The sequence below is a fragment of the Myxocyprinus asiaticus genome, chromosome 3 (genome assembly GCF_019703515.2).
Source record: "Myxocyprinus asiaticus isolate MX2 ecotype Aquarium Trade chromosome 3, UBuf_Myxa_2, whole genome shotgun sequence".
Classification (NCBI taxonomy): domain Eukaryota; kingdom Metazoa; phylum Chordata; class Actinopteri; order Cypriniformes; family Catostomidae; genus Myxocyprinus; species Myxocyprinus asiaticus.
This window is the reverse complement of record NC_059346.1, coordinates 44,077,836-44,092,317: the sequence shown is the minus strand read 5'-3', so window position 1 is coordinate 44,092,317 and position 14,482 is coordinate 44,077,836. Positions and strand designations below refer to the sequence as shown.

Genomic DNA, 14,482 nt, shown 5'->3' with positions numbered 1-14,482 from the left:
AGTCACATATTGTCAGTTCTTACGTTCCTATGATCGTTGTTACATGTGTTTATGGTACCACAGATGACTGTTATGTTTTGTAACCTTCATTTTATTCTATGTATTCTCGGCTTCTTTGGTTGTGGATTAAAGGATTGCTGCATTTAGATCCATTGCTCTCTCTCGCCTCATCACAACAAAACATGACAGAAGAACTGACCCAACAAATGAATCTAGCAGCTGTCCAAATACTCCTCCTCACCCAAGGGGACCGTCCATTGGAGGATCATGTCCGTGAGTTCCTTGAGCTGGCTAATCTGGTGCACTATGATGACCGCACTCTGATGTCGTTCTTCAGAGTCGGTCTGAATGAAGCATTAAGGGCACGGATGCCCCAGCCTGATACTCACTGGACACTATGTGAGTATATGGAATTGGCTCTTAAATTTTGTGGCTCACTTTTCACTGTAGGGGAAGAGAAAGAGGGGATTAATTCTCCCCCAACAGAGAATGCCCCCCGGGGGGCCGTCACCTCCATGGCTCCTTGCTCCTGGCCCTCCACGGCTCCTTGCTCCTGGCCTCTCATGACTAATAAGCCAACGCCCACGCCTGCCATGGCCAAACAAGCCTCGTCCGCCCCAGAGCCAGCTCTAGCCCTAGAGGAATTTTCAGGGGGGGCCCACTAGGGTTCCAGTGGTCTCCGAGCCCCCATCAACAGAGACCACTCTCTCCCCAGCCTTGGTGGTCCTGGAGCCTTCCCTCATTGAGCCTCCCATGGCTCCACCCTTCGAGCCTCCCACAGCTATGCTCACGACCATCTGGAAGTGGAAGAGGAGAAGGACTCCTACTCCCCTGTCACTGCCCATGCTCACGACCACGGAGGTCGTTCCCCTGTCACTGCCCATGCTCACGGCCACGCAGGTCGCACCCCAGTCACTGCCAGTGCTCTCAGCCACGGAGGCCAGTTCCCAGTCATTGCCAGCTCTCTTCAAGCCTTCCATGGCTCTGCTCCTCGAGCCTCCTTTGGCTTTGCCTGCCTTTGTCGAGCCTCCCACGGCTCCGCCTTCCATGGCCCCACCCTCGTCGAGCCTCTCACGGCTCCACCTTCCATGGCCCCGCCCTCGTCAAGCCTCCCACGGCTCCGCCTTCCATGGCCCCGCCCTCGTCGAGCCTCCCTCAGCCCCGCCCGCCCTCGTTAAGCGAAATCACCTTAGCCTCCTGTCCCTGCCCTGAGGCCACCTCCAAGGCCTCCTGACCCTGTCCCTGCCCTGTGGCTGCCTCCTGACCTTGTCCCGGCCCTTTGGCCACCTCCCAGGCCTCCTGATATTCCGCAAACTTCCCCTTGGTACCTTGAGCATCCTCCGGATCCTTCCTTTTCAGTTTGTCCCTACTTGCCTTCCCATCCATATTTGGGCACCAGGAGTCACCCCTTTGGGGGGGGGGGCGGTGGGGGTTCTGTCAGGAACTGCCTCATGTTTTTCCCCTTCACCTTCAGTTCACTTCAGTGTCTGTTTAGGTTTCCCCTGTGCTCACAGGCTACACTTCCCAGCATGCACCTGTTGATAACCCTCACCTGCCCTCCATCTTCCTCAGCTGTTCCCCGTTCCCTCATCTGTTTGTGTGTGTATATTCCAATCTAGTTTCAGTTTATTGTCAGTTCTTATGTTGCTATGATCATTGTTACATGTGTATGTTATCACAGATGACTTATGTTTGGTAACCTTCATCGTATTCTATGTATTCTCGTCATGTTTGGTTGTGGATTAAAAGATTGCTGCATTTAGATCCATTGCTCTCTCACCTTATCACTACAAAACGTGATAGTCATAGGCTAAATTAGGGGAGTGAGGGAATATAATACATTTTTGTTACAACTTCTAAATATTTATATTTTGTATTTATTGTTTTACATGTGTTTAGAGTTGGTCTACTGTTTATAATGACAAATGCCATAGTTTGTTTTATAGAAATCATGTTACGTCTAACCACGGTAGTGAAGATCCATGCTTCCATGTGTTTACTATGGTCTAGTTACAAATACCACTGTTAAAACTATAAAAATAATTAATGAATAAATTAACATTTTCAAAAAGGCAAATGTAAAAATATTAACAATATCATTTTTATTATTAGTTTCTGTCTTCACATTTTCATTTTATAGGCCCCAGATATAGCCCTCCATCTGCTTGAATTCAAGAAATGCAAGGTTTGGTCTCACATTCGTGATGCGTAAATCTGCTGAATTTATTAACAAAACTTTAAAATTATGCAATGCATCGAAGTTGCATTGAGCAAATTAAGCAAATAACACAAATATTGAGTTCTATTTATTTTTTGGTTCAACAAAGTCTCCGCTTTCAAATTGTGTCACATAATTAAATGTTAAACAAAGAAAGAGTGTGCAAGTTGATGTGCCAACACATTACATGTCGAAGGACCAATCGACTGGCATGCGAGCTGACTGGCTTAACATACTGAATTTTAAAGGACCTATTAGCTTAGGCCATAAGGCGGTTGCACACCGGACAACAAGCGTTATGCCGCGTCATGGCTAGGACACGGCACAGGTATCTAACATAGGGCACATCGACTTCAAGAATGAAGAAGGCTAGAGTAAATAATATATGTCCTTTGATAATGATTTGTGTTGAATTTAATGGAAAATATGCAAGTTGATCTCTTTGGCACAGCCAAAGACGTTTGGCAGTCAGACGTGTGCAATCCCCTATAGAGTATGCAAGCTGACTGAGTAACAGATTAAATGCTCAAAGGACCTATCAGCTTGCGCCATATAGTGTTTAATAACTGGACTTAGAATAATTTATTATTGTAAGGCTATTGTCACTTAACTTAAGGGGTTTCTTTCAACCAGCCGCAGTCCTATAGTGTCGCCAAGCAACACACATGCACAGGCTGTTCCATATACGGATTTTGTTATACTGTAAGAAATATTAGCACTCTTGGAACTCCACTTGTTTAATCAAATTAGTGGACTGGAACTAGCTGTTGTAAAAAAATAAACATTGCAAAATGTGGACTCTTGCAGTGATGATGGCAAAGGAAAACTGTATGCAAAGGCAGAAATTTTGAGAATCTGTGACTTGATAAAATCACATATTTGTAACTCCCAAAATAGAAAGTAAAGCAACAAACAGAGTGGAAAATTAGAAGATCAGAAGCAGAGAAATGGACAGAGAGGGAAGTGAATGAGTAACAGAGAGAGATGTGTGTGTTACTTTGACTGATCCAGTGCCATCTTCCTGATCTTCAGGCTGTAGTCAGGACAGATGGATGTAATGGACAAGCGGTCGAATGAGTGATACTTGACCCTGTGTGACAGCAAAGCACAGCGTGGGGAGATGAGGGATACCACAACACATTAAACGTCACATCACTCACGATGACATCATCTGGTCGTAAACATTCTCACACATGGTGCACAAGCCGTATTGTGTTCGTCTGTTCTTATTGTGGTTGCATGAGGATATAAAAAATGTTATGACTTTTAGGAGAAATGGCTGCACATTTTAAAGCTTTCAGTGCTGAGCAATTTGAAGCTTTCTGAGCTTCCTTTTCAGCCCCGGTTACAAAGATTACACCAATTCACTGGCAAAACAACTGCTTTTGGAAAAGAAAATGTTTCCAGTTAAAGGTCATTAAATCTATGAGCACAAAGACATGTAGAGGTTCAATGCCCCTACTCCCTTACGCTGACTCTCAAAAATGTTTTTTTTTTTTTGTGTTGTGGTGTCTTACACAAATGTAATATTCAAACACAGTGAATATAGACCAATGTAACAATTGAATGCAAACATAATCTTTCAAATCGTATTAATTACAATCACAAATATAAATATATTTAATATAGAAAATTATTTAAATATATTCATGTTCCATAAATACAACCAGGCATGGAGGCATCATGATGCAAAAGTTTTGAATTATCAATTATCCAATAATAGGATGTAGGGCTGGGTATTGTCAACCACCTCACAATACAACATGTTATGTGATACATGTTACAATTCCTTATATCGCGATGCATTACAATATCATAATTGGGTCGCAGTTAAAACGGTGCCAAAGGCATGAGAGACTCAGGATGTTTCCTTGAGAAAATACATACAGTAAATAGGCAGATTTAGTTTCAATCTCTCTCACACCTCAAAAAAGTGTTTCTGACCACACTGAGTAACACAATCTCAGAGTTTGCGCTTATTTAGACGACCTGGTTCTTCATGATTTAACTGTTGTACATGATATGACGCAAATAGAAGAAAAGAAGTATTGATACAGGGATCTAAGTTCTCAATTCAATATTGTGAGAACAAGTAATATATCGATATATGATATAAAACTTACTTATGGTGGAAAAAGTTACATAATGCATCTGTAAGATTTGCATGTCATGTACCTGTAGCAATAATGATAAACAGTTTCTTAGTGAAGAAAACCCTCCACATTTGCAGCACATTGTAAATGTGATTTCTGTGTATTTCTTTTACTAGGCAGGTTGACTTTTAACACATTTGAAAGCTTTATTACCTGACTGGAATGGAAGTAAAAGGCTTCTTGTAGATGTCAGCCAGTTTCTCCATGACCACGGAGGCGGTAGTGAAGATCCTGTAGGTGTGCAAGAAGGTGTTGAGGAAGTCTATGGAGAGGAAGCGCAGGTCGGTCAGCCTCTCCAGCAGTCTCTCCACGCTGGCATAGCGGATCTGAGGAACCTTGCAGGAGTTGAGCGTCTTGCTGAAGCAAATGTCAACATCATCTTTATGGAGACGCACATCAGATCTAATGAGAAGCACAACCAAAGCAGCTTTACGGCCTGTAGCCTATGCTGTAAATGTATGCAAATGGTAAATGGAGATATTATGACGCACTAGTGGAGGTGCACTGATATAATTTTTCTGCAGCTGATACTGATAGTGATGATGATGATGATGTAAAGGCCTATAACAAGCACTTTCACTCATAAGTACCACTATAAAAAAAATGGTGTAATGGTCACAACTATATAATTACTTTTTGAAAAACATTATTTTAGTCACTTATCTTTCCTAATGGAGCTTGTATTTCTTGTATTACCAATTTGAATTGGTATTATAGCTCAGCAACAACAAGGCTTGGTTTATTGCAAAGATCTTAAAAGAAATACTCTGGGTTAAGTACCAGTTAAGCTCAATCGACCACATTTGTGGTATAATATTGATTACCACAAACATTTATTTTGACTTGCCCCTCCTTTTCATTTAAAAAAAGCAAAAAGTGAGGCACTTACAATGGAAGTGAATGAGAGCCAATCAGTAAACATTCAAATACTCATTGTTTCAAAAGTATAGCCACAAGACATAAACAATATGCATGTTAACAGGATTTAGTGTGATAAAATCACTTAATAACCTTTTCTATGTAAAGTCATAGCCAATTTTACAACTTCGTTGCCATGAGGATATAATGTCAACAAACCCTAAAACCCTAAAACAACTGTAAAAATGAAGATTTAAACAACTTAACAGCTCAAATAATACATGAGTTTTAACAGAAGAATGAATGAAAGTGCATTTATAAAATGTTAAGCATCACATTTCTGTTTTAAACCCTCCAAAAATGGGCCCCATTCACTTCCATTGTAAGTGCTTCACTGTAACCTCAATTTTTGCTTTTTTCAAAGAAAAGGAGGGATGAGTCGAAATATTTTTGGGGGTAACCAACATTCCGCCACAAATGCTGTCGATTGAGCTTAACTTGTATTGAACCCGGAATAGCCCCATAATTTCTACTCTATTGCCAGCGATCTCAGTTTCCTGTCCTCAATCACATAGAAACTTGCACACGTTATCTGTGCTGGTACATGGTGCAAGCATATTTTCCAACAGGGAGGGAAATTAGTCCCGGTTGCTTGCTCATACTGTTGTGCTCTCTCTGTCACTGTGATATTTAGCACGGACACATGTATCTGCACATGTGCACATTGCTAGATCCAGTGCTGAGGGCTTGAGCACATGTTGACTGCTCTTCAAAAACATGCCGCTATTAAGATGCTGTTCTGGGCTAGCTAAAACTTGCTTTGAATCATTTAGCAATTTCTGAAACAAAAGGACAAAGCTAATCATTTAAAATATATATATATATATATATATATATATATATATATATATATATGTGTGTGTGTGTGTGTGTGTGTGTGTGTGTGTGTGTGTGTGTGTGTGTGTGTGTGTGTGTGTGTGATTATAATAAAATCCATCAAACCTTTGGTCAGTTGAAACTTTTGGTCGTTTTTAGTTATTTGTATTTTTATAAGTAGAACTGTATATGCCCAAAATGAGTTTTAGCACCTAGTTAAAGTGCATATGTAATTACAAAGATACTTGACAATGGTATGTGAAAGGTGACAATGAAGGTATTACTGACACACATACAGTAACATGCATTACTCATTCGTCTGTTAACTTTACTACAACAAATAAATAAGGATGTGTCTAATTTCCACTCCTTAGTTCCTTGTGTCATGAATCAGTAAATAGTGAACACAAATTTGGGCACCGGCAAGGGCCTTGATCCACAAAACATTGGGACACTTGAAGGCTCAATTACCTACATCATGATTATGAGGTTGCACAGAATGGAACTGTTTTTTAAGCAACAATATTGCTATATAACAGACCATAACTGATATTAAGGTCCAGACAGATTCTGAAGGCATTTTCTGCACAAATGTTGGGAAAAGATATGCAGAATTCCACAGAACGCATCTGGTTATGCTAAAATGTGTTAACTGAACCGTGAGTACTAACATTTAACAGGTACTTGAAAGCATAATCAAATTAGCCAAAATATTTAAAAAATAAACATCTGTCCAAATTTGACAATTACAGACTTTCCAATTCTGTGGAAATTTTTGGTGATTTCTGTTGAATTCTGTGGCCACAGAACCAAGGCCCTAAAAATGACTTCCTAGGTAGTGCACTTACTACTGAACTAGGGAGCAGATTGAGACACAATCTATTATGGTATTCTAGGGACAAGTGCTAAACATGATTCACAGCCATGTATATAAAAATTTATATATATAAATCACATCTCAAATAAACACTATGCCAAACACGTCACAAACCAAACAGCCTCCCATCACTCAGAGTAATCACAGTCCTAACTTACTTGATCATGTGCGGCACTGTGACTTTGGAGTTCTCCTCGAAAACGCTGGTCATCAGGCCGTTACAACGGATGTTATCAATGCACTACATGCCAAAAATCAGAAAATCGAGAGAACGGAGGGATCAAAACAAGAAACAGATAACAGGAAACAACATATTGTAATTAGCCCTGGTCAATAAACCAGGAATGTAATTTCTCTATCTATATAAGGAGATTCGAGGACAAAGAGAAGTCTCTAGTTCATTAAAATGATCCCCTCCAGAGATAAGTCTTAACCTTGTGGCTCTTGGATATGTTCTGAACTTTCTGTGAGGTGGTTAGTTATTATGTTTTTGTGCTTCTGGAGGACATTTTCATTTGTATTGTTTTTGAAGGCTTTTAGGGGATTTGCACAGCTGAGAGCAAGCAGGTAAATCAACAGCAATTCCAGAATGCATGTGGTTTGTGAAAAAGTTCATACTAGCACTCATCAGCTGGCAGTAAGTTTAAATATTCATTACACATATTCAATTGCACAAACAATAGAAGACCTAAATATTCAATTTTCATTTAGAAGCTTTTTTTATGCCTATAATCAATGAGAAAGGGTAGAGAGACAAGATGGTCTGCTTCCACATGAACACTGCAGCTCCAGTCAGCGTGGACACACAATGTGTTGCATTTTGCCTAGTTAGGACACAGGTGTGAGTGCAGAGAAAGAGCTGATTAAAGTGGTGAAATGTTACTTCTATCTCACCTGGCTGATGTCGCTGGTCCAGGCTGCTTTCTCCTGACGTGACGGTGCCAATAAAACTACAGTGAAGGCAGGAGCGTCTGAGGGCTCCACCACAATCTTGAAGTCCAGGTGACCAAACACCTGCCCTGAATTCTTACCTAAAAAACAGAAAGGCTCAGGTAACAAAAGAGCATCTCTCTGCTTCTACTCTGCCCAGTTTAATGCCAATTAAATACCATTAACAGGTAACTCATGTTACAGATAAAAAAATTTAAAAACTTTTTTCTGGACATTTTTTCTGATTGGGAGGGAATTTGCACAATTATGCAGAATAGATCTAAATATAGTAGGGTAAAAGTTTTAAACAGATCTGAAAGTACACAACATATTGGTAGCTGAAAGCATTTTAAAATTAGCCAAACTTTTAATAAACAAACACACAAGGGGCAAGAAAAGTGTAGAACTTTGTGAATGACGGGTGTTCAAATTGTGTGGAAATCAGAATATGATCCAGCTGAATATGGAAATATGATACAGCTGAAACAAATTTAGAATGGTTCGAAATTAAAAACAATCTATTAGTTTGAATATTGTTTTTTCGCATGTTGATATAAAAATTGGTGACACTTTACAATAAGGTTCCATTTGTTAACATTTGTTAACTATGTTAGTTAACATGAACTAACAATGAACAATTATTTATTATTTAACAATTAATTATATTTATTAATCTTATTTAATGTTAATTTAGACATATAGTAATACAGTTTTAAAATCAAAAGTTGTACATGTTAACATTAGTTAATGCACTACGAACTAACATGAACTAACAATGAACAATTGCATTTGTATTAACTAACATAAATGAATATATTCTGTAAAAAATATATTTTGTTCATTGATAGTTCATGATAGCTAATGCCTTTACTAATGTTAACGAATGAAACCTTATTGTAAAGTGTTACCAAATCATTAGTAGAGTGAAATCCTAATTGCATTGACAATCCCTTGGGATCTCTTCAGATAACCTAAATGGCAATAAACCAAAATGAACTAAAGAGATCTTTTTTTAGAAGCATAATAATGGTGATGTTTACTAAATGAGCTCTTGGGGACCATATTCAGAGAGGGATATTATGATGCAGCTTTGAATTAGCACATGGGTCACTTTCTGTACCATCAAGTGGGTAATCGATCCATGACAATGATCATCTTTGCCCATTTGACATTTAAACAGCAAGCAGATTGGACTCTTTTTTCAGACATGTTTATAACAGTTAATTAACCTGCACAAAATGAGTGATGGCTAATACATAACTAATGATTAATGCCCTCACACTTCTGTGTTCATTAGCTGTAAGTACTGGAAAATGTGTGTGAAAAATCTCACCATCTTCATCTCTGGCATCGGGTTCCTCAATGAGAGTGCACTCAATCAGGGACAGCACACCACCTTGCTGCCAGAGTCAAATCATTAGGATCAGATGTTAACCACAAAGACTTGGTTTCCTCATATTGATGGTTTGTTAAAATGGTGGGCTTGTGATAAATCTTAAAGGGGTCATATCATGAGGAATCAAATTCTTACATTTTTTATTTTTTTGAAATGAAAATGTTTTAACTGAAACATTCTAATACTCATTTTCTTATAGGTAAGGCAAGGCAAGTTTATTGATATAGCACATTTCATACACAGTGGCAATTCAAAGTGCTTTACATATACATTTTAACAGGTATTAAGAGCACGACTTCAGAGAATTTAAAAAGCAGAGAACATGAAATGATCCAAATCATTATTGAATTTCTTTTCTTTTCATTTTAGACTCAAAGGCAGATCTCAGTGTACCCTTGATCAACCAATGCCTACACTGTGTATATAAAACAAGAAAATAAAATAAAAATAAATATCTAATCTGAACTAGAAGAATCTGCTATCTATCTTTTTCTAAACATGGGGCACCCCTGTCTGAGTGGAGACACCAAGAGAGACAAGGTTTTCCCATTCAAAGCCTGCAGACTATTATTTGCTCCATCCTTCTGCGGATGTCTCCAATGTCACTCAAAACTTACCCAAATCTAAAAAGAATATTAATTGAAACTGAGCTGCAAAAACATATCTGTGAAATCCATGGATTTCAGACATTAATGCTTAACGTCCACATTTATACAATATATCAATAATACCTATAAGAAGAATAACTTGGTCTGCCCAGTTACCGTTAAGTAAGAAGAAGGGCTGTTATTTTAAATTGTTAATTTTAATCGTTTTAAAAAATATATTGCATAATGTGCTGACTGATTAATCGAATTAATCGCAATTAAACAAATATATCAATAATCACTGAAAAAGGCCCCCCAAATAGAGAATAATTCTATACATAATATAAATATAATAATTCAGATAATTTAAATACATAATAATACATAATAATTAGGGTTGTCAATTTAACGCATTACTTCAGTGAGATTCATTACAGAAAAAATAACACATTAAAAACATTGATGCAATTACTCATATTCCTACCAACAGAGCAACTTAAGCTTGAAGTACCACCTGTTTTCTCCAACTGTATAGGCAACACACAGCTTATACAGAGAACAACCCGCACTCATCGACAGCAGACAAGACAAGATAAGAACATGTTCTTGCACTCAAACGCAGCTTAATGGAGTGCAAATCCGAATGCAGGGATCTCAAGTCGTGTTATTCTAAGTTTAGGTAACAACGTTTAACTTGACACAGCCACCTAAAAATGGTATGTTTATGACGCAACCCAACCAAAGTGAGACGCTCCAAAAGCGTTTGTCTGACGCAGGTGTACATTGATGCATCCTTGGAAAAGCCCTTATAATAAGTCTACCTCAGACAGATTGACGAATTCAATTCCAAGATGGATTGCTGTGAACTGTAGGCCAATAATAGGCTTATGTTCAATAATATGGAAATATATTGGAATCTAAAGCCAATTTTTGTTTTGTCTTATCAATGCTTTACTCATCTGCCACAATGACATTATTGTTAATTGAGGGGCTTTCTCAGGAAATATTAACATATGTGATTAATTCGATTAATTAACTGACATAGCATGTAATTAATTTGATTAAAATTTTTAACAATTGACAGCCCTAATAATAATACATAAGCCTACTCTAGACAGAAATCCATTTTGCAATTGAGTTTGTCAGTCTCTCACAGGACGCAGTCTGTCTCTCACGGATAATTTTGGTGCGTCTCACTTTGGTTGCATCGTGTCTTACTGGTTTTCAGCATCTTGCTACCTAAAGGCCGTGTTTTTAGGATGCTGAGTTCACTTAAAGTTTCAAACTTTGAAAAAAAAGATCCCTACATTCTGTTAGGCATGGTCCAGCTGTATTTGAGTGCAATAGCGCGTCATCTGTTAAAGGCTGAACTGCACTAAATTAACGTGTTAAATTGACAGCCCTAGTAATAAACAGACATTAGAATAGATACTATTATTCCTACAGACCAGGGCCTCGTTTCCCAAAAGCATCGTAAGCCTAAGTTGATCGTAGAATCCAACTTATGATTCATCTTTGTTTTGCATCCCGTTTCCAAAAAGTATTGTAACTTCAGTAGTACTTGAAAATGCTTGTAGATTTATGAGTGCTCTGGAGTATCTAAGGACATAGACTTATGCAGACACCTGCAGGACATTCACAAAATTACACTTCATATAATTTAAATACCACTTTAGGCTGAGACTTTAATGTTTGTGTTTTATTTATTTGTATTTAAACAGACAAGTCTAATAATAATAATGAAATGCATAAAATAGACAGTCTAAATGGATGAATAGATTAATTAGTAAACAAATAAAGTTATTTGTGTGGACCAGTTGGACAAGTTGATAACAAAGTGGTGTCATGATGTTATACAGAAACTGTATAAATTAATATTAGAGAGAGAAGAAAAAATTCATTAATTTGCTGCTGTGCATGAAAATCGTCTGTATACGTACACTGGCGGCCAAAAGTTTGGAATAATGTACAGATTTTTCTCTTATGGAAAGAAATTGTTACTTTTATTCACCAAAGTGGCATTCAGCTGATCATAATATATAGTCAGGGCATCAATAACGTGAAAAATTACTATTACAATTTGAAAAAAAACTTAAACTACTTCAAAGAGTTCTCATCAAAAAATCCTCCACGTGCAGCAATGACAGCTCACAATGACACACTCTTTTCCAATTATCTGTTGTCCAATGTCTGTGTTTCTTTGTCTACTCTAACCTTTTCTTTTTGTTTTTCTATTTCAAAAGTTGCTTTTTCTTTGCAATTCTTCCCATAAGGCCTGCACCACTGAGTCTTCTCTTTACTGTTGTACATGAAACTGGTGTTGAGCGGGTAGAATTCAATGAAGCTGTCAGCTGAGGACATGTGAGGCATCTATTTTCAAACTAGAGACTCTGATGTGCTTATCCTCTTGTTTAGTTGTACATCTGGCCTTCCACATCTCTTTCTGTCCTTGTTAGAGTCAGTTGTCCTTTGTCTTTGAAGACTGTAGTGTACACCTTTGTATGAAATCTTCAGTTTTTTGGCAATTTCAAGCATTGTATAGCCTTCATTCCTCAAAACAATGATTGACTGTCGAGTTTCTAGAGAAAGCTGTTTCTTTTTTTGTTGTTGCCATTTTTGATCTAATATTGACCTTAAAACATGCCAGTCTATTGCATACTGTGGCAACTCAAAATCAAACACAAAGATGATGTTAAGCTTCATTTAATGAACCAAATAGCTTTCAACTGTGTTTGATATAATGGCAAGTGATTTTCTAGTACCAAATTAGCAATTTATCATGATTACTCAAGGATAAGGTGTTGGAGTGATGGCTGCTGGAAATGGCGCCTGTCTAGATTTGATCAAAAATTACTTTTTTCAAATAGTGATGGTGCTGTTTTTTACATCAGTAATGTCCTGACTATACTTTGTGATCAGTTGAATGCCACTTTGCTGAATTAAAGTACCAATTTCCTTCCGAAACAGCAAAATCTGTACATTATTCCGAATCTTTGGCCGCCAGTGTATATTTGCTCATCATCCCACATTTACATTTATTCATTTGGCAGGTGCTTTAATCCTCGTCTCCTCTTCCTCTCTGACACCTGAAGGCTCTCTCGCCAGCTCTACAAGTTGTGTAGAACCACACCTGCAGCACTGCTGTCAACGTTATCCCTTTTGGGGGTAAAGAGCAGACCTCCATAAAGCACATCTTCCAAATGTCTTCTTATTTTGTGCGCCGTGATAACAGGGAATATTCAATGAATGCTTGTAATTAGCAGGATCATACATATACATCTTCACTAATCCTGGAAGCTTTTATATCGAGAGGAATGTGAAAATGAAATATTACAAGTGCACACCTGATTATGGAAGCAGATTGTGTAAAAGAAAAGATTGTTCTGCACAAAATTATTGGAAACAATATGTAAATATGCAGTTAATTATGTTGAATATTAAAAAAATTTTAGCAAGATAAATTACAAATGATTTTAAAGTTACGCACAAATAGAATGAAGTTACAATGACGAACAGCACTTTACGGTCACATTTGAGCACTGTCACACAGACAGCGACTCTCTTAAGTATAGGGTGGCCAGACATCCCATATTCCTGGGACAGTCCCGTATTCAAGCCGACTTATTCTGAAAAAATTGTGTTTTGAACTGTTAGTGAACTGATTGAAGAGTCAGTTTGAAAGAGCACACAGATGAAATTGTGGCTGGAAAAATGTCAAGGAAGCGTGCATGTACATTTAATGAAGATCTTCAAAAAGATTTACATTTCTAAAAAAGGAGTCACAGACAGAGCCTAGTAAAGTGAGGTGTGAGATTTGTGGAGCTCGCTTTTCCATCACCCATGGCCGCACCGACATCGTGCAGCATGTTCATACAAAAAAGCATGTGAATGCTGCTAAAAGTAAGTGTGCCACACCAAGTGTTACTGATTTTTTTGTGAAGCAAAGTTCTGAATCTGACAAGGTGCATGCAAGTGAAGAACTTTTTGCTTATCATTCTGTTGTGCACGGCCATAGTAGCACTTAAAGCACGTACTCGCACTTTCATGTTACATGCAGAAACGCACATAAAAAATAAAGAACATTCGTAAAATTGCTCGTAGAAAACGCTCTAAACTGCCAAGATCAGTCTTTATTGGGAATGCAGCCCAGAACAACAAACAATAAGAGTAACAAGTGGAAAATATTAAACACAAATATGATTTTTTTTTTTTTTTTGCCAATTTTTTGGCACAAAAAAACACTTTTACTTACTTTATAATTTTTAATTAAACCATAACCTTATATTTTTAATTAAATAATAAAAGGTATGATTTGACCCCTTTAGCAACATAAAAAGAAATTTCAAAAGTGTTTCACAAAAGCCTCTTGTGCTTAATTATGTTTCTCCTTGGGCTTGGTAATCACTGCACATTCTGTTAATATGGTGCTAATATGTAATCTTGATTAACTTTTTGGTTTTTACCATTAACAGAAAATAATCTAATTCAAAATTCAATGCAAAGTGTATTTTAAATCATATACAGTATGTGTCTTTATGAAGTTGTTCAGCTCAAGAATTTAGTGCCTGAGATTCCATTACCACAAAT

At 37.7% G+C, this 14,482-nt stretch overlaps 1 protein-coding gene across 3 annotated transcripts in view; it reads right to left on the bottom strand.

The window, feature by feature from the left end:
• Positions 1 to 14,482, bottom strand: part of LOC127428120 (ras-specific guanine nucleotide-releasing factor 2-like) — a 119,011-nt gene that overhangs the window by 43,895 nt on the left and 60,634 nt on the right. For 2 of the 3 annotated variants that reach the window (XM_051676220.1, XM_051676229.1), the window contains exons 11-15: positions 9,246 to 9,312; positions 7,877 to 8,013; positions 7,141 to 7,223; positions 4,525 to 4,773; positions 3,216 to 3,308 (exon numbers count right to left, since the gene is read on the bottom strand). In XM_051676220.1, the coding sequence (XP_051532180.1) occupies positions 3,216 to 3,308; positions 4,525 to 4,773; positions 7,141 to 7,223; positions 7,877 to 8,013; positions 9,246 to 9,312 (629 nt within the window). The remainder of the gene's footprint in view (positions 1 to 3,215; positions 3,309 to 4,524; positions 4,774 to 7,140; positions 7,224 to 7,876; positions 8,014 to 9,245; positions 9,313 to 14,482) is intronic. The other variant, XM_051676235.1, reaches the window with a different exon arrangement.